This window comes from Hesperophylax consimilis, chromosome 10 (assembly GCF_061612785.1).
Source record: "Hesperophylax consimilis isolate HC1 chromosome 10, BYU_Hcon_1.0, whole genome shotgun sequence".
Lineage (NCBI taxonomy): Eukaryota > Metazoa > Arthropoda > Insecta > Trichoptera > Limnephilidae > Hesperophylax > Hesperophylax consimilis.
In genome coordinates, this window is record NC_142845.1 from 10,047,769 (window position 1) to 10,068,756 (window position 20,988).

Consider the following 20,988-nt stretch of genomic DNA (forward strand, 5'->3'; position numbering starts at 1 on the left):
CTAGGCCTATAAATAAATATTGAATTTTGTCAACCAATAGATCTGAACAAAGAGCTATAAAATTTTGAGTAACCAATCAGTGAACGGAGAGGCGTACACCAAATACAGACAAAGGAATAAAACTTTGGATCGGGCAATAAAAAAGATAATTAATGGCTTCTTCTTTCCCACAGAAATTAGAGGTGAACGCACTTTAGGGTCAACATCGACTTTCAAGGTGACAAACTCCTGGAAATGTTTACAATAACTGAGACGTTTATGGGGTATCGAACCATTGAAATCGGGTGCTTGGAAGTTTTACAAGTTGTAAAGCGCACACACAAAAATGCAATGAAAAAAATTATAAACGTGATAGTATAAAAAAGGACGGGAAAAGCGAAGGAAAATCACTGGCAGAATTTTCAACTGTAGTACAATTATTTATGATAGAAGGAGGGTGTCATGTTCGATAAAAATCGTACTAAAGAGAGGTGAGAGTTTTGGAAACAATGGAAATTAATCGTTATCAATTTAAGATGAAACGGACATATTGGTAAATCAATCTTGAATGAAAATCTCGCAAAAAAAATAGACATTTTAGAAAAGTGCGGCGACCGAATGGAAGGAAAATACAGAGATTTTAGCTGCTACGAAGGTCCTAGGGACGTGAAAATCGAGTATCAGAAGAAGACAGTAAAACTAAACAAATAGCGATAGATTAGATTCAGGAAAAGTAGACATTTTTCATGATTATTAGGTTAGATATATATTAGAGTTACCCAATATTACGGAGGGATCGAAACAAGATAAAAGGTTGGCGGTCTCATGTATATTTTGAAGGATAAACAATCAAAATCCGAACATGATTTTTATTTACGTTAAGGTAATAAACGATTAGAAAAGCGATTAACTTTAACGTGGACCTTATGGAAGTATTTAGATTAGACAAAAGAGATTAAAATTAATAGGTTTGAAATTAAATTAAATTTACGAGTCTGGTACCAAAATTTTAAACGTAAACAGGTGTCCAGACATATAATTTATGTGAAATCTTGTAAGTGAGGGATGGAGGATGGGGCGGAGATTGGATCAGGCAATAAAAGTGACAGATATCCCAGAGTCAAATTAGGTATATCTCCCATAGAAGTGTGGAAAACTATATATAAATTAATAATAGATGAAGTATGAAATTTTCCTGGAGACCACACACATCGGGAAAAGTGGAGAAAAGATAAAAGGAAGGGTAAAGAACGGAGATAAAGAATAATCCAAGTGGAGAAAAGCGATACAATTCGAATTTATCCGTGAAATTAATAAATACGACTTGGAAAATGAGTAATTATAAGAGTTATGAGAAATGACATAAGCATCAAGAAGAAATTGTGCAAGAAAACGTCGCGGATAAAAATAAAATTCAAAGATAAAGGAAAAACTCAAATCTGCGACAGGGAGATAGAAAGTACGGGTGGAAATGGAAAAGCTCACATAAGTAACAATAAAATTAAGTAGAATTTAAACAAATCGAAATTCAAAAATGCGTAGTAAAGATTTCGACATGGATTTAAACAATTTTCGCACGAGATGCATAAAATTGAGATCTATATATATGTTATTGAGGATGGACCTATCGCGAATTGAGAAAAAAAAGGAACACAAAATCATGAGATTTTAACTACATTTTTGTATGAACAGAGGACAAAGGGAGCTTGGGCGATTAACGCAGACTTACCCGATTCGGACCCTATCGACTTAGATTTGTGAGATGGAAACTGACCACCGCCTAGAGCCGGAAAGCAGAACATCTTATGGAAGCACAATCGATATTGATGGAAGGGGTGTTCGGATTTACGAGTTGATAGGAGATAGAATTAAGCATCAAGAGAAATTCAGATACGTCTTTTGGAACCTGAGAGGGGTATAAAAGATGGTACACATCAGTCAGGAGACAGTCGCGCCGAGGATTCGAAAAGTTGTTACGTGGCAGTACTACGTCTTTGGTAGGATTAACAGTGAAAAATCTTTAAGTGTTAAATTTTAAATAAGCCCTGGACTTAGGAAAATTTTGTGAAAAATACAAGTGCTAGAGTCAGTGAAATTTAATAAGTCAGTTAAATTAAATCAAACAATAAAACAAATACAGTTTAAACTCAGTGCTTTAAAAGTAAAGTGTGAAGTGCTTAAAAGTGTTAAAAGTGGATAGTGCAAAAGTGTTAAAAGTGAATTATTAAAATTTAAAAATAATTATTTCATTCAAAGTGAAAACATTAGAATTTAGTGGAGAGTTTTATCGTTAATCTAGAGTGAACGGGTTCGCGGATTGATATTTAAAAATAGATTATAATTTAACGTCAATTTGGTTAAAAAATAATAATAATAGTAATAAATATTTACGTCTTAGTTTAAAATAAACACAATCTAGACAGTTCGAAAAGAAATAACAACAAATGCTCAAACCTTTGTTCTAAAAGTAACAGTTCGGAAAAGAAATTAATTTATTAAGAATAAAGATAATTAAAAGTCTGCGCGATTCGGAAAAAATTTTCTTATTAATTTATATAAAAAGAAATTTAGAATTAATAAATTGTTCAATTAAAATCCATCGTGCGTATAGCGACAGTGTTAAAAGTGTTTGTCGTTTTAGCCGGAATTTTAATCATCAGTCTATCATTTCGAAAAGAATTTGAAACAGCTATCATTCAAAAAGCCTAAACTAGAAAGGTGTTATTAAATCAACGGGTTTTCTGGATTAGGATTTCGTTCGGAAGAAAAATTAAATATCAGCTAATTTATACGATTCAAGCGAGAATAAAATATTAAATAGGAATAAATAGTCGAAAGGATTTATTTTGAAATTAGTTGAAAAATACAATTAATTAGGTAGGATTTCTTCATCAAGGTTGTTGTGTACTACCCGACCGGAAATACCTTGACGTGGGTGAGTTTTCCTTTTATAAATAATTTTCAGGTCCCAGGAGACTCAGAAGGGCTGTGAAGTGGAAGTATATCAATTGAATATTAAATTAAAACAACAAAACAAAGAATTACACATTAATATATGTATATTGTATATTTGTATATATATTTATAAATATAAAATAAAATATTGTATATAAAGAATATATATATGAGTAATGTAATTATATATATGTATTTTATTTATTAATCGAAACATCGAAATGGTAGCGATTTTTAATACCTACCCGAGGACATACCTATATTATTGAAAAAGAAAATATGTATTTATTAATATTCAAGACCATGTAGAATCATATACCTTATATTTATTTATTAATATATGTAATCTTATTTAACGTATTTTGACAATCGAGATATGTGTACATATATATATATTTATATTATTTTCACCTAACTTCTAGTAAATTTGCTAAATTCGAGAAATGAAATAAATAGTTTAACTTCAATAAAGGATTTAAAAATATTTTAATTAATAGTGCACAATAAAAGTAAAGAGGCACAAATGACTTCTAAGGAATTTTAAAATAAACAAATCTCACATTTAGGTTAGTGTGTCAGGAGATGTTTATATTATTTGTTTACAAAACAAAGGATCACTGGAGAATTGGGTCAACCGCATAGTTTGAAAACGACCTTGGCCATAATTAGTTAGTCACAAAGGATTTTATTAATTACCCGAAACAGCTGGAAGATGCGTGTTCTCAAATACTTATCAATCACAAACGACAATTGAAAAATCACGGGTTAGCCAGATTTATATCAAAAATTTACATGAAACATTTGAATACCATTGATTAGATAATCGCACAGTTTTTATTAGTTACCTGAAACAGCTGGAAGCTGCGTGCTTACAAATACTTATCATTCACAATCGACAATTGAAAAATCACGGGTTAGCCAGATTTATATCAAAAAATTACATGAAACATTTGAATATTATTGATCGGGTGCTCATACAGAACCCCATCAGTTGCCTGAGACATTTGAGAGTCGAGTACTCTCTAATGTGGCAATCAACTACTTGAAACAATTGGAAAATCACGGGATAGGATGAACAAAATTAATGTTGAAACCTGGAGGTAAAATTTAAAACAAATACAGTTCATTAATAGGAGGCAGTGGTCGCTCCTATAACAAGACCACTAACCAAATCAAATAGAGATGGCGATTCTCTTAAATAAAAAAGTCAAAACCAAACAAACAAAAGCCTGGAGTTCGATAGCTCTCCAAAACAAACTATCAAATATGACCTTATTCTACTAGTATTTATTAGTATAACCTTATTCTTACGTATATATTCGGTTACCAAGCTAAGAATTGTGCAGAATTCTTCGTGCGAGATCCGAGCTTGGAATGCGAGGTAGATAGCCTCGTATTGCGAGTTATAAACCTTTCCCAAACTGTATGTATACATATATTTATTCGTATGTACTGCTTACTGGAGAATGCGGACCTGCATACAGCTTGCATTTAGGTCGGTAGACCACTCTCGCATTCTCTCTTAAACGTGGAATGAGGATTCACGACCCGTAAGTCCACACCAACCGTGAGTATATGATTGTATATAGGACGAAACCGGTTCGCCCTAAGTAAATTGTAGTCCAAGGAGGGGTCGGAATTTGGGGGTATCGGGACTCGAGGGGAAACTTGAATGCAGTACATGATGACGTGGAAGGCTCTTTGGGACGCGATAACTTAGGTATCAATCAAAGAGCCGTGTCAAAGGATTGTGCAAATTCCTTGTTGACTCACGATCATCTCGTTTACTTGCAGGAGGATTTGGAGCCAAATTATGCCAGCAAATGGGCTATTCCGAGTTCGTCAAATATGCAATTAACTAATTACATTAACCTACTAAATCAATCTTTACATGTACCTTATAGCAGCAGAATCAAAAAGGAGTGGCGTCAGACAGACACAAGAGTTTACCAAAATCAAATTTACTAACAATTAACCATTTGAGTTATATCAAATTACTTGTCCAAATAAACATGTATAATATCTTTTATCAGCGTTTAACTACGACTTTGTTAGGGTGCAGGGAATCAGAATAATTACATTAGGAAAGTTAGCTCATTCAGGGAATTCATTTAAGTTTAGGTTTGCAATGGAAAGACCAATTAAATTGTGAAACTCAACACCTCGATCAGAACCAAGGGGGTTACCACAAAAATGAAGGTAATTAAAATCCTATATCATAAATCAAAAAAATTACACAACGTTTGATGGAATTTAATTACAATATAAATACGGAAATATTTGCGTTCAAGTTCGTAAATAACGTATTAATTAGTTGAGTACATATGTCTATGAAGATATATAGTACAAGAGAGCTTTAAGTAGCTTTCTGTAGATATCAAAGAAAAGGGTCCAATTTTCATGGAGGCTTATGTGTTGTAGGGGAGGAATTTTCCATCCCTGCGAACACATATGCAAAGCCTTAGAGAAAAAATTAAATATCGGTCATAGCCAAGAGAGAAGAAAATTTTATATTGTTTTAAACAAATAAAAATAAAAGAAAATGGTGAAAAGGCGAAAACATTACACCTTGCAGAGGTCGAAATGCGAGTTTTTATATGAAACTAACGCGATAAGACATGCTATTTGTCTGCACGAGGGCCAAATCTCGTGGGACAAAGGTAGAGCCAAAAGTTTGTTAGCTATGTGTGTGGTGACCTAGTGAAGGTGGTGTCCATTGTGTCCACACTTCCTAGTTTGACAATATCTTTCACGTGGTAGTTACCGATGTGTTTACCAGAGGCGTCCGATAGGGTATATACTAAATCTGAGATTTTTCTCAGCACTTTTGCTTTAACAAAGCGAGGAGCCAGTTTTGCAGAGAAGTACAAAGCACCTTGTGAGAGTGTGTTGTTGCGTCTCCAAACTGTGTCGTTTTCCTTAAAGGTAACATGTTTCCTGCGTAGATTGTGTCTGTTTGTGTCAGCAATTATACTGCCGGGTTGAAATTGCAGCCCTTTTATGTATTTCCTGTTGTGAAATGCTGCGTACTTAATCAGGACGTTTTTGGTTTTGTTGAAAGGAGAAATATTCCTGTCTTTTAATTCCTTTTCTAAGCTTTGAGTACTTTGAGAGCAGATGTTGGCTATTATGCCTAAGGTGTTGTTTTGAGGATTCATTTTGTGGAAGTTGATTTAGACTTTGTGAGAAGAAAAAGAATTGTCTGAGTGTGTGGCTGGTTGTTTTTCAAAAAAAAATACCAGGGGTTTGCTTGTGGTGGTAGGTGAAGAATTTTGTGAAATTTTCCAAAGTCCCAGTATGGAAAAAAAATGGCCAGCGGTTTCCTTGTGTTTTTGATGGAAAAGTCCCTGAGATAGTGCGCTTTTGAAAAATTTCCGAAAAATTTTCAAAGTTCCAATTATGGAAAAAAAATGGCCAGCGGTTTCCTTGTGTTTTTGATGGAAAAGTCCCCGAGATAGTGCGTTTTGAAAAAAATTTCCGAAAAAATTTCAAAGTCCTAGATGAGTGAAGAAAATTTTTGAAAAAAATTTCCAAGTCTTTGATTTGTGAAAACAAAACGGCCAGGGGTTTCCTTGCAATTTTAGTGGAAAAGTCCCTAAGATTGTGCGTTTTGAAAAAAAAATTTCCGAAAAATTTTCAAAGTTCTAATTTTGGGGAAAAAAAAAATGGCCAGCGGTTTCCTTGTGTTTTTGATGGAAAAGTCCCTGAGATGTGCGTTTTGAAAAAAATTTCCGAAAAATTTCAAAGTTCTAGATGAGTGAGGAAAATTTTTGAAAAAAATTTCCAAGTCTTTGATTTGTGAAAACAAAACGGCCAGGGGTTTCCTTGCAATTTTAGTGGAAAAGTCCCTGAGATTGTGCGTTTTGAAAAAAATTTCCGAAAAATTTCAAAGTTCTAGATGAGTGAAGAAAATTTTTGAAAAAAAATTCCAAGTCTTTGATTTGTGAAAACAAAACGGCCAGGGGTTTCCTTGCAATTTTAGTGGAAAAGTCCCTGAGATTGTGCGTTTTGAAAAAAAAATTTCCGAAAAATTTTCAAAGTTCTAATTTTGGGGAAAAAAAAAATGGCCAGCGGTTTCCTTGTGTTTTTGATGGAAAAGTCCCTGAGATGTGCGTTTTGAAAAAAATTTCCGAAAAATTTCAAAGTTCTAGATGAGTGAGGAAAATTTTTGAAAAAAATTTCCAAGTCTTTGATTTGTGAAAACAAAACGTCCAGGGGTTTCCTTGCAATTTTAGTGGAAAAGTCCCTGAGATTGTGCGTTTTGAAAAAAATTTCCGAAAAATTTCAAAGTTCTAGATGAGTGAAGAAAATTTTTGAAAAAAAATTCCAAGTCTTTGATTTGTGAAAACAAAACGGCCAGGGGTTTCCTTGCAATTTTAGTGGAAAAGTCCCTGAGATTGTGCGTTTTGAAAAAAAAAATTCCGAAAAATTTTCAAAGTTCTAATTTTGGGAAAAAAAAATGGCCAGCGGTTTCCTTGTGTTTTTGATGGAAAAGTCCCTGAGATGTGCGTTTTGAAAAAAATTTCAGAAAAATTTCAAAGTTCAGATGAGTGAGGAAAATTTTTGAAAAAAATTTCCAAGTCTTTGATTTGTGAAAACAAAACGGCCAGGGGTTTCCTTGCAATTTTAGTGGAAAAGTCCCTGAGATTGTGCGTTTTGAAAAAAATTTCCGAAAAATTTCAAAGTTCTAGATGAGTGAAGAAAATTTTTGAAAAAAAATTCCAAGTCTTTGATTTGTGAAAACAAAACGGCCAGGGGTTTCCTTGCAATTTTAGTGGAAAAGTCCCTGAGATTGTGCGTTTTGAAAAAAAAATTTCCGAAAAATTTTCAAAGTTCTAATTTTGGGGAAAAAAAAAATGGCCAGCGGTTTCCTTGTGTTTTTGATGGAAAAGTCCCTGAGATGTGCGTTTTGAAAAAAATTTCCGAAAAATTTCAAAGTTCTAGATGAGTGAGGAAAATTTTTGAAAAAAATTTCCAAGTCTTTGATTTGTGAAAACAAAACGTCCAGGGGTTTCCTTGCAATTTTAGTGGAAAAGTCCCTGAGATTGTGCGTTTTGAAAAAAATTTCCGAAAAATTTCAAAGTTCTAGATGAGTGAAGAAAATTTTTGAAAAAAAATTCCAAGTCTTTGATTTGTGAAAACAAAACGGCCAGGGGTTTCCTTGCAATTTTAGTGGAAAAGTCCCTGAGATTGTGCGTTTTGAAAAAAAAAATTCCGAAAAATTTTCAAAGTTCTAATTTTGGGAAAAAAAAATGGCCAGCGGTTTCCTTGTGTTTTTGATGGAAAAGTCCCTGAGATGTGCGTTTTGAAAAAAATTTCAGAAAAATTTCAAAGTTCAGATGAGTGAGGAAAATTTTTGAAAAAAATTTCCAAGTCTTTGATTTGTGAAAACAAAACGGCCAGGGGTTTCCTTGCAATTTTAGTGGAAAAGTCCCTGAGATTGTGCGTTTTGAAAAAAAAATTTCCGAAAAATTTTCAAAGTCCTAGATGAGTGAAGAAAATTTTTGAAAAAAATTTCTTCCGAAAAAAAATTTCAAAGTACAGATTTCGAGAGAGTATTGTTTGTTTCTTTCAACAATTTTTGGGAGGATTTTTGTGATTCGTGACAAATTGTCTGAATTTAAGCAGAACCAGTGTTTGGTTATTTACTCGTAAAATTCCCTTTCCCTTGGACAATCGACAGGCCATTGCGGAGAAGCGCCGAGAGTCCGGGTTTACGTCAATCGCGAATCTCAATTATATGTAAAGGGTAAGTCGGCTTTCAAGACTTTTCTTTCAAAAAGGATACTCTACCCACCTTTATTACATATAAAGCGGAATTATCAAATGACAGAAGGGCTTTAGTTTCCTTGGTTGTGTATTTTGCAGAGCAATGCTGGCTTATGGTTCCACGAACAAGAAATTTATTTTGTATCATGTACAAGATTTGAAACTGTTGAATTGTAGATAATTGTAGCTCATTCTCTTTAATAATTGCACTTGGAAAGTAAACCATTGTGGTTTTGGATCACTATGTGATGTTTGAGATGTCCGAAAAGAAGTAAATGTTGGTTGCGCACCTTGTGATAGAATACCGGTACTTAAAATTTTGTCGAGTGACGATTCGTAAAACTTGTAATTTAACACCGAATTGTTTTAATGTGACACGGTTGTTTTAGATTTGACGCGATGGTTTGTAGAACAGCTATGATTTATTGGAAGAAAACATTGTTATTCAAAAGTTAATACAAAACAAGGCATGAAAACAGAGTGAAGGAGTACAAGATTATTTCCAATTTGACCTCTCGATGGACGATTAATAACCAAAAAAAAACCACGTTTTTGCGCCAGTGCTAACATATGGTTAAACCGGGAATCGAACCAGGTAATTAGTTGGCTGAGCTCAGATAAAAAAGGGTAGGCAGATGAAACTCGTGTACTATCAGGGGTGGGCAGTTCCTTTGGTCATCAGCTCGTCCATCGGTTAGGAGGTCGGACAGGTTTACACACAATAATACACATTGGTAGAAAGGCACAAGGTATATTAAACATCTCGAGAAATTACAAGGGTGAAATAGATCTCTACTCTCTTCTCTAAATTGACGACAGGATGAGCGTGGATTCTACATGAAGTTACAAGAATTGAACACAAGAAAAAGGGGATAGGTTGAAAGCTTACGATTCGCCTTGAGATGTGGTACATCATGTTGACCCAGGTTTCCCGCGCTTAAAAGCAGCGGTACCGTTGAGGTGATGAGGAGACACAAGGTGCTTCGACGGAAGCGTGGCTCCGATGGACAAAGGTTAATCTCGGGATGTAGAATCATGTATTCGAATGATGCGGCAGACTATTGATTACAATAATTTAGATAGTTTACACACGCGAGAACTACGTGAGGTTCGGGTGAATTGATAATTGACAAACTGCAAGAGCGCGTGACTGTCCGAGGCCCGGGTGGAATGGAGACTGGCGAGCGCGGCGGTAACGAGCAGTGTTTAGCCGAAGACGCTGCGTGTGGTCTATCACGTATTTCGACCATCTGGCCGCGTGTGTCGCAACTAGTGAGGGGAAGTTGGGGCAACTATGCCCTATTCAACTTCATAGGGAGACTGTATTACGTAACAATATGTTAAGATCTTTAAAACTGTAAAAATTATCGTAACATTTTTGCATTATGATAGATGTGTCGATCTTATTTATGTTGAAAATATTGGGAATTTCTTCGTTATTTCACTGTAAAATTATCTAAATAACCCTTACCATATCTAAAATATAAAATTAAAATTAAAAAAATTACGTTACTTTTTCCTGCCTAATTTTATATTTAATGAACGACGTGAAAAATTAAAAGAAACCTAATTTTTTAAAAACTTTAATCTTCTTGCGGGTGAATCAAATATTTATAAGCTTTAGGCTTCCTATGGTAGATCTAAATGTGTATAAAACTTTAGGTTTCTTGTGGGAGATCCAAATATTTATAAACTTTGGGCTTCTTATGGTAGATCTAAATGTTTATAAACTTTAGGCTTCCTGTGGTAGATCTAAATGTTTATAAACTTTAGGCTTCTTGTGGGAGATCCAAATATTTATAAACTTTAGGCTTCTTATGGTAGATCTTAATTTTTATAAACTTTAGGCTTCTTGCGAGAGATTGAAATATTTATAAACTTTAAGCTTCCTATGGTAAACCTAAATGTTCATAAGCTTTGGGCTTCTTGCGGGAGACCTAATTTTTTATAAACCTTAGGCATCTTGCAGGAGACCTACTTAATTTTTTTTCAATGAGGACAATTTTTGTAACGTATGTGGGTTCATAGAGATAATTTTTAATCAACTAATAATTTTGAATTTCCAAAAGAACATTTTTTTTAAACATTCTACTTAACAGTAAGGGTGTGGAACGATAATATGTGTCTTGAAAACTCATTTTTAATCCTTTATTTCCATAAGCCACCACAAAATCCCCAAACTCCTTTGACTTAACCCTAGAAGTCTTATCTACGCCTGCGAGGCGTACACACAATTTTAAATTCTATTTCTCTTTCTAACGGTTGAAGTTAGCGCCTCGTGCTCTTCAACCAACCCAGTGGCCGACGGAAACTCGCCGATGGTACCTGTATCACTAAGGTAAGTCCAGTCATTTTTGAGTTTTTGAGGTATAGTACGCCTGCGAGACGTATGTTTAGGCTTTGTGTAACTTTTAACCAAGATTATGTGTTTTTACTTTCGTTATTTTTTCGTCCATTTTATGTTTATTTTCGCATTGTTTCAGATGCCAACATGTCATGGTCTAATAGATTAAACAGTTACGATATTTTGAAAATTTTAGACCAAGAAAATAGTCTTTCTCTGGGAGAATCAGCTTCTGAAGACGAGGACAGACTGTTTGGACGACATTCAAAGCAAAGATGAGAATAACTATGTAACTGAACAGGCTTTACTTTTACTAGAATCTGCTCCCACTGAAGAAGCCGATTCAAAATTTCTAAAGCTGACCTAGTATATGATTCTGCTCATGCTCCGCAATTTGCCAACTCGGGGGGAATTTATCGTGTTCCTGGAAATACTCTACGCGGTGAGAATGGACGGGGGATGTTTGGTCAACAAATAAGGGTCAATCATCTCACAGAACTTCAGCTTTGAATAAATTCCACACCTACCGAGGACCAGCTCAAATTAAATCTAGTGGGCAGTATTCGATCAAATAAGCGGGAAATGCACGAAAAATTGAAGAACTCGAGATCTCGACCTGTTAGCAGTTCTATGTTTTGTTTTGATGGCCCTCTGACACTTATCGTACAAACCAAAACCTGCAAATATGGTTTACCTTTTATCTTTTTGTGATGAAAATGCAATAATTAATAATTCAAGTGGCAAACCAGACGTGATTCATTTCTAGAACCAAACAAAAAGATGAGTAGATTCATTTGATCAAATGTGCGCCTCAATGTCGTGTCGCCGCAAAACTAATAGATGGTCAATGGCTGTTTTCTATGTCATCTTGAACATGACTTTTGTCAATTCTGCTGTAATTTATGGCCACAACATGATCAAATAATCTCTCAAACAAAAGAGAATTCATTAAACAACGCAGCACAGATTCGGCAAGCCTTGGATTCAAACTTGAAGCTCCGGCTTAAATATAAAAGCCAAATTCTCACAAAACCTACTGATTAAGGTAATAAACTTCAGGCAGGAGAACCAGAGCCCAAAAAACGTAAATACTGCGCTTTTTGCTGCTAAAAAAAAAGATAATGTCGAAATTAGTGTGCTGTAAGTGTAAAAATTCAGTATTTTCTGAGCACAAAGTTGATGTCTGTGTAGATTGCTCTAAAATTATAGCTAGTAATTAAAAGCATGATTAGTTTTAATGTTTGCCCTAAGAATAAGAAATTAATCTTAAAAAAATATGTGATTATTTAAAAAAAACATATGTTCAAGTTGATTTTTAAGAAGATGATTTTTTTGTTTGAATATAAGCATAATGTTTAGATTCGTTGTAATAAATACCTGTGATGGTAGTTTTCATTGATAAAACTGTGTTTTATTATTAGTTTATATACCAACCTTAACTTTCCATCGAAAAATAGGACACAAGTAGGTATATTTTGGTCTACTGGCTGTCATTTACATGTGTACGCCTCAGAGACGTATGTTAAGGCTTTATGTACCTATAAAATAGATTAGGCTTCTAGGGTTAAATCTTGAGGTTTTCCTCTATGCCTCCCTTGGCAGTTGAAATATGTATTTTTGATGAACTATTTAATTTAATGGTCCATTACCCACTGATCGTATGAAAAATGTGGAACTGTTTTAGAGGTCGATACAAAATAGTTCATAAGTGTGATGTGTATCAGGTACATGGAGTAGGAGAGACGAGCCAAGAACTCCCAGAGCCTCAAACTCAGTAACCAGTTCACAGGACCTGAAAAGATATAAAGCCAATATTAGATCAGATGACAAACATTTACATTGTACAAGTACTTTTTATTTGCTTTTATTAAGTATATATTTATAATATCACTCGCTGAACTCCCCGGCGTTGCTCGGGCTTCATACTGAGTTTTTCATAATCATACTTAGGCAGTAACCTTCCTCTTGTTTTTAAAATCAAGTGTGCTAATTTTCTTCAAATTTAGAATAAAACTGAAGATTTGTGTACAAACCAATTCCAACTTTATAAAAAAAAAATGTCTTCATTTGGTGAATAAAAAGTTTTTATATGTAACAAAAAAAATTATCGTCATATTTTTCTTTAATATCACACAACTCGTAAAGTATTTATAAGTTTTATCTCCATTGTATCACTTTCTGTTTTCATTTATTTTGATTTATCCAACGTTTTAGTAAATGCATTAGTCGATTTTTTTTTATTTTACAATTTTAACCTGCTAAACTGCTTAAATATCAAAATTAGTCGTTGAAATTCTTGAAAATGAACACAACATGAACAATATTTTAAAAAAAATATTAAACAGCTCTGTAAATACCACTTTTATTTTTTAGCTTTCGCGAACACCGCAGGTTCGTCAGGGCAGTGTAATGCTTTACTTAAATTGAATATATGTATTACAGCTGCGGATTATACAAAAACTTACTGAAAGGAGGAAGTAGGTAAAGGTATGGGAAGAAAGTGCTTTTTATAAATACTATATACTATAACTTGGATGTTTATTGAGATTTATTTGGTTGTGACTTGTTTACTTAATACGTGTATCTTAGCGGAAGACTGAATCTTTGTGATTATATTTTGTTTAAGACAGTAAATCTATTTTCCATTATTTGTTTTTAACAATAAGTCATTTACAGTCTGCGTAATGGTACAATGTACATAATGTTAGTCATTCATAAATTAAAATACGAGATCTATAAAAAAAAAACTAAGTTTAATTTAACCTCAGTAGCTTATTATGTAGAGTATTTATTGGTTCCGATAAGACCAGAGGATCTGGGTTCGAGTCCCGCTTTCGAATGTTATCTTTTATTTCGGTATCTTATCCCATTTTCATGGTTTTGTTGAGAACTGTAGATATTATGATCAATGACTTTATGTTATAATGAGGTTTAAACTTTAATCAGTCAATGCCGATAAATATATTGTTTTATTTTTATATTAACTCCACACAAGAGGCCCTGAAGAAAATAATTTCCCTCAGGGCCTATGCCATCTTTGGGGATGCTGTGTGGAGGGTCTTTTTGTGGAGAGGAAAGAGTGAACATGGGTCTTGAAGAGTCCAATGTTGTAGGAGGGAGGAAACACAGAGGCCGGCAGCTCGTTCCACAGCCGAGCTGTTGAACTTACGAACGAATCGTAGAAGCGACCCGTTCTCATGTGACAAATGTCAACCGTGTACAAATGTTGGGCGCGCGTTTGGCGTGTATCCCGACTACGCACCGGTGCCGAAGGGATCAATGACGCTAGTTCTTCAGGGCATCTTCCATTGTAATACCGATAGAAAAAGGACAGCATACCTACCTGACGCCTGTGCTCTAAAGATTGCAGTCCGTTTGTTAAGATTGGGGAATCTATCAAACTGACCGCCAGTTTTTGCACAGAGTCAAGGGTGTTTTTCAGGTATTTAGGGGCTCCGGACCAGAGATGGCTGCCAAATTCGACAGAAGGGCGCACTTGCGATTTGTACAGGGTCAGCAGTTGTGTACTATTAAAGTATCTGCGGGCCCTGTACAGTACGCCCAGCTTCTGAGAGGTCAACTTTACTCTGGCTTCGATGGAGCCCCCATACCTGAGCTGGTCACTTATAGTTACACCTAGCATATCAATGGAAGGCCTGTTCGGAAGATTGCTTCCGTTGAAGGAGACTAGATTATCATTTGGATCCCTTTTAGACGTAATATGACAAGATTGGGTCTTTGAAACATTAAATTCGACGAGATTATTTTTACCCCAGGAGGAAATATTCTGGAGATAATCGTCTATTTTCTGCTTCAAAGCCCTCCGAGCCATTGGAGTTTGTGTGCCCTTTAGGGGCCTGTCAAACAAAAAGCTATCATGAACTGTTATGTCATCCGCGTAACAATGAATCGGTGCACATGTCAAAAGGTCATTGATGTGCAACAAAAACAAAGTCGGAGACAGAACCGATCCCTGTGGGACGCCAGTATTTATAGAGTGCGAAGAAGAGGTGAAACCGTCAGCAACCGCCTGAATCGACCTATCACTTAAAAAGTCAGCAATCCACGTACACAGGGATGCGGGAAGTCTATAAGAAGGCAATTTGTTTACAAGTCCTCGGTGCCAGACCCGGTCAAAGGCCTTGGATATGTCTAGTGCAACCGTTTGGGTCTCACCGTGACGTTCCAGGCACCGTCCCCAAACATGCATCACATACGCGAGAAGATCACCGCACGAGCGGTTCCGCCGGAATCCGTATTGACGGTCGTTGATAATTTTGTTCTTTTCGAGGTATGTGAACGCTTTGTCGTTGATCACACGTTCCATCACTTTGGACAGAACTGATGTGATCGCTATGGGGCGGTAGTTGGCCGGGTTGGAGCGGTCACCTTTCTTGGGAATAGGGTGAATGACCGCTTTTTTTTCAACCAGAGGGCACAGTGCCACATTTCAGGGACATTTTGAAGAGCTTTGTCAAAACTGGAACTATTTCCGCAGCACACCTCTGCAATACCAGGGCAGGTATTCCATCAGGTCCACTAGCTTTGTTAACATCGAGCCCCCGTATAACGTGGAGTACATCCCGATGCCGGATCCTCAGCTTTTTTCATATAGAAGCCGCAGTGAGGAACCGACGGCGGAACAGCACCTCCGTCGTCGAGGGTCGAGTTTTCCGCAAAAAATTTCCCTAATAGGTTAGCCTTTTCGGTGGCGGTGTTTGCTAGTGAGCCGTCAGGTCTGGTAAGAGTTGGCAAACTGGGTTTGCGAAAATTCCGACCTATTGAGCCCGCAAGCGACTAGAATGCTCTGCTGCCATGTGGGCAAGCAGCCAGTTTTTTGCTGATCTGCAGGTCGTGTTCGAATTTTGACCTTTAAATGATTCTCTTAAATTCCTTTGCCGATTTTTTGTATGCTGATCTGCTTTCGGGCGTTCGAGATGTGTTGAAGGCTCGGTAAGCCGCGTTTTTTTGTTGAACTGCTTCGGTGCATTGTCGACTGAACCACGGCTTTGAGCCCACACCAGTTTCTTTAGTAGTCGATTGTATGAAGCCATCCATCGCCGATTTGATGACTTCACCAATCTCTTGGGTACATCTTGAAGGGTTCGAAGTCCAAAAACAAACAGCTGACCAAGGAAAAGCGTTGATATGGTCACGCATACCGAACCAATCTGCTGACCTATAGTGCCACTCTTTTCTTCTCAGCCTCTCATTGGTTGGTCTGAGGTTAACGGGGATTGATGCCGTCACTAGGCAGTGGTTAGATGATCCCAGAGGCGCTGTGACGTCAATCTTATAACCGTGTGGCACAGTAGTTAAGAATAGGTCTAACAGATTGGAGCGGTGAGTCTGGACATCAGGAATAGGGTGGAGTGACATTGCAAAAATCAAATCTCGGTATTGTAATAGCTGCCAAAAGATGCTTCATGTCATTCATATTCTTGTAAAAATACTTAAAAAAATCTAAACTTATGTCTTCATTCAACAACCTAGCGATTTCGTAACGTAAAAAACGTAAATTTAGCCTTTTTTTCCCAAAATCTGAGTACAGTCTCAAAAATATAAAATAATATCCATTACTTTCAATTGCATTTACCTTATTGAACATTACATGTTTTATAAAAAAAAAACACTGCATAAATTGCTCTTAAACTAGTGAGTTTGTGAGCGCTGTGGAGGTGGGGGGGATAATTTCGCTCCTATTGTTTCGTCGCAGAAACTAGATGCGACTTGCATCTAGTTTCGTTTCGGCTACCGCTGACCGTAGACGTGTTAGAATCCTTGTCCGATTAAATTTTAACACATATAATTGTTGTGAAAATGAATGCAAATTACACGAGAAGCAAAATTTTATGTCCAATATTCGGGGCACCAACTGAAATGAACTCTCAAGTGTTACCTACTGTCTCAGAAGTGATTAAACATTATTTGTTCTTACGATATGAGCGTAATCTTAACTCTACAAAAAAACCGTCAGTATTCGAAATAAAAAGTGTTATATTTGCAATTGTTGAAGGAATTTGGAAGCGCGCTTCTATTCCCATTGTTTCACACAATCGAGTGATGAAACTGATCCAAGATCATTATAACGAATACTTAAAACTTAAAAATTGGCCAAAAAAAGTGTGCATTATTATGTTAAGTTAAATTCTTATAAAATCAAAATGAATAAACTTTTCGATATTGCTTCATGCAAATGTAACAATCTGAATATGTGTTCCTGCGAAAAGACGCGCAAGGTACCCACCAAAGAACAAGCATTCCTTGAAGACCAAAGATCCTCGAGAAAAATGATGCTGGGAGCAATAGACACCGACACAACAAAAAAATTACATCGGAAAATGAGGATGCAAGCTCGTTTATCTGAACTTGCTTCGAAGGTCAGCTCATCTACAGCATCAGCAACAAAACCACGTCAACCCTTTTTTGATGAAAACCAATCATTTTCTTCACATTCTTCGCAACCTCCAGAAAATTCCCGTATGATGTTAAAACTCCCCACTTTGGCCAGAATCTGCGATCAGTATGGTTTGTCAGACAGGTCGGCATCAGCTGTTGCAAGTGCTACATTACAAGATTTTGGCATAGTAACCGAAGACGACTCTAAAATGGTGATTGATAGGAGCAAACTCAGACGAGCTAGACAAACGTGTCACACTTCTTTAATAAAAACATGGCAGATGTCGTCGGAGTCAACAAAAATTCGAGGTCTATATTTCGATGGAAGGAAGGATAAAACACTGTCTCAGGAAAAAATAGGGGATAGATATCATCGAAGAACGATTACAGAAGAACATTATTCCATTTTATCTGAGCCGGGGTCTCAATATGTTGGACATGTTACACCATCATCAGGAACTGGCAAAAACATCGCAAAGAGCATGTTACACCATTTAAAAGTGAACGGTTTTAATTTGAACGATTTATCAGCGATTGGATGTGATGGGACTGCTGTCAATACAGGCAAAAGAAATGGAACTATTAGATTCATGGAATTGGAATTAGGTCATCCGTTACAATGGTTTATCTGTCAGCTGCATGCAAACGAACTTCCCCTTCGCCACTTGTTTCAACACTTAGATGGTGCTACAACAGGACCTAAAGGGTTTTCAGGACCTATTGGAAAACTTCTTTCAAGCAGCTCTGAAAACACCGTTATAAATTATTCACCAATACACTTTGAGATGCACAAACTCAACGCAGAGGAATTGAAAAATTTGAGCACGGACCAAAAATACTTGTACGAAATATGTTTTGCAGTTACAACAGGTCACTGCCCACCATATTTAGCAAACCGTCATCCAGGTAGTATTTGTCACTCACGCCGGTTGACGACAGCAAACTCAATACTTCGATTATATATAGGAACAACTAACCCTTCAGTGAACCTAAAAATTCTTGCTGAATATGTTGTTAAAGCATATGCTCCGACATGGTTTGAGATAAAGAGGCACCCGTCGTGTTAAGATGGGGCATTACATGACTATAATAAAACTCACCCGATATTTGAGCACCGATCTACGAGATATAATTAATCCAGTAATTCAAAGAAACGCCTATTTTTGCCACCCGGAAAATCTGCTACTATCCATGATAATGGATGACAACCTTATTGTAAGAGAATTGGGTTTGAGACGAATATTAAAGGCGCGAGATAGATGTCCGAGTCCATCTGTTGTTAGAGACTTTATTATTCCAACAATAAACTTTTCAGCAAGTAAATATTACGATATTATCAACTGGCAGGAATGCGAAGTTACACCGCCACCGATACTATCCGAAATCAGTAATGACCACCTAGTCAAAATGATAAATAATTTCGGTGAAGAAAAGGACAGTATTGAATTTCCCAGATTTCCCTGCCACACTCAAGCAGTCGAGAGGTGCATCAAATTAGTTACCCAGGCATCGTTGTCTACAGTTGGGCCTGAAGCAAGAGATGGATTCATTCGGGCGACAATAAAATCTAGGCATATAATGCCCGAATTTCACACCAAATCTCATTTCAAAACACGATAAATATTATAAAACTTCGATAATGTTTAAAAAAATTCTCTTTGTTAAAGTATTTTATTTAATAAAAAAACATGTTTCTCAAAAACACGAAAAAAACAATAAAAATCAATAATCCTCTTCAAAAAACCAAAAATAGACCCCGCCTTGAAACTATGGTAATTTTATTTTTATTTTCAGATGTGTTATGCACCTTATTAGCTATAAAACCCCTAATAAAATTGTATTTTTGCTATGAATATCGCTTGTTTATAATGCTTGGCAGAGTTTTCAGCGACTTTTTTCATACAATTTTTTTCTAAATATAAATGTGCTGGTTGTTGAATAAAGGAATGTTTCGATCGAGTTGATTTTTTTAGACGAAAGAGGTGTTATATAAAGGCAACTTTTTTTTGCTATTACAGTACTGGCATCTTTAAAAAAAAAAGTCCCATACAACGTCACTCCACCCTAATCAGGAACCCTTGTAGGCTCCTGAACCAATTGCTCTAATCCGTAGCAAACGGCAAAAGATTCCGCCTGTCGGCCAGCCGAGTCCGTTGGGCCTGAGAACTTCAACCATGGTTCGTTATGAACGTTGAAGTCCCCCAGAACAATAAACTCGGCCGAAGGGTAGCGGGGCAAGAGATCATCAATAGTATCGCTCCAATTTTTGAAGAGTTCGGAAGTGTCTGATTCGCAATGGTTTGGTGAGCGGTATAGACATGCGTAGAATCTTTCCGTACTGGCAAAATTGACGCGCACCCACATTACGTCGAATCTGGAGTTTTCCAGACTCAATAGTCGTACACATTTGATGTCAGCTCGACTATAGAAGCAGACTCCTCCTTTGAGTTGGAACTTGCTTGCAAGGGCAAAGCCCGGGCAGTCCAGATAGGACAAGTCTGGCGGCTCGGCTATCTGATTTTCGGATAGGAAAAAAAGGTTGGGAAGTTGGGACAAAAGATGGTGATGAACAGAATTTATATTTGTGTGCAGGCCGCGAATGTTGACAAAATTTACCAACAGTTCTGGCCCACACCGGGGACGCATGCTACTTGCCGCTGTAATGATGTTAAATTTATTTTGATGTATGTTCATGTTTTTAAGTTTTTTTTTTGTAATCTTTCACTCAATTCTAATTTCTATTGTAAGATATGTAAAATAACACAAATCAAATCATAACTCATAAAACATGAAATTTTCGAACAAAGAATAAAAATCAATCCGGTTTAACTCATGAGATGTTTTAAGAAAAATGGGATCATTGAGAACATTTTTTCAACATGTTTGTGAGTGGAATTCGTGTGTTCCGGCCCATACCTCACAGGAAATCATAAGGAAGGTTTAAGTCATCCCTCAACCTTAGACGATGTGATTGCAACCCCAATGTGAGGAATTTAACCCGGAGAAAGTAACTGGGAAAGTTCGTAAGTAACAGACTTTTCAGCTACCAACATTTTAAGCTCCGACCCAAATCAGGGAAAGTATCCAAAGCCAGCCTTTTTTCTGGAATTTCGATTGTGAAAGGAAAAACATTTTTCTTCTACTGACATTTTCATATCAATTGAAAATATTTGTGATAGAATTTATTTTCGCCAAAAAATTTCCTTATTTTTCATACTAATTTTATATTTCATAAATAAGGACTGTATTACAACGGTTTAAGCTCGTTTTATTACTGTAACCAAAAATCAAACTGGTGGCTTCTCCGCAATTGAGAATATCATTAAATTACATTATGGAACATTTTTCATTATGGACTAGGTTAGGTGAAGTAAAGCTCTGATGTTCTTACCTCCATATCCAAAAACACAGGCAACAATAACCCAAAGTACAGCCACGGCCCAGGCTGTCCTGCTGAAGGTAAGGTAGGTGGTGTCTTCCAGGTAAGAGAATACGTGATTATTTTCTGACAATGGTTTCAGTCCGTACAGCACCGCGGACAT

General features: G+C 36.2%; 1 protein-coding gene across 1 annotated transcript in view; it reads right to left on the reverse strand.

The window, feature by feature from the left end:
* Nucleotides 1-20,988, reverse strand: part of LOC149420260 (nose resistant to fluoxetine protein 6-like) — a 74,829-nt gene extending 53,841 nt beyond the window's left edge. The window contains exon 1 of the mRNA XM_089636328.1: nt 20,838-20,988. Within this exon, the coding sequence (XP_089492454.1) occupies nt 20,838-20,988 (151 nt within the window). The remainder of the gene's footprint in view (nt 1-20,837) is intronic.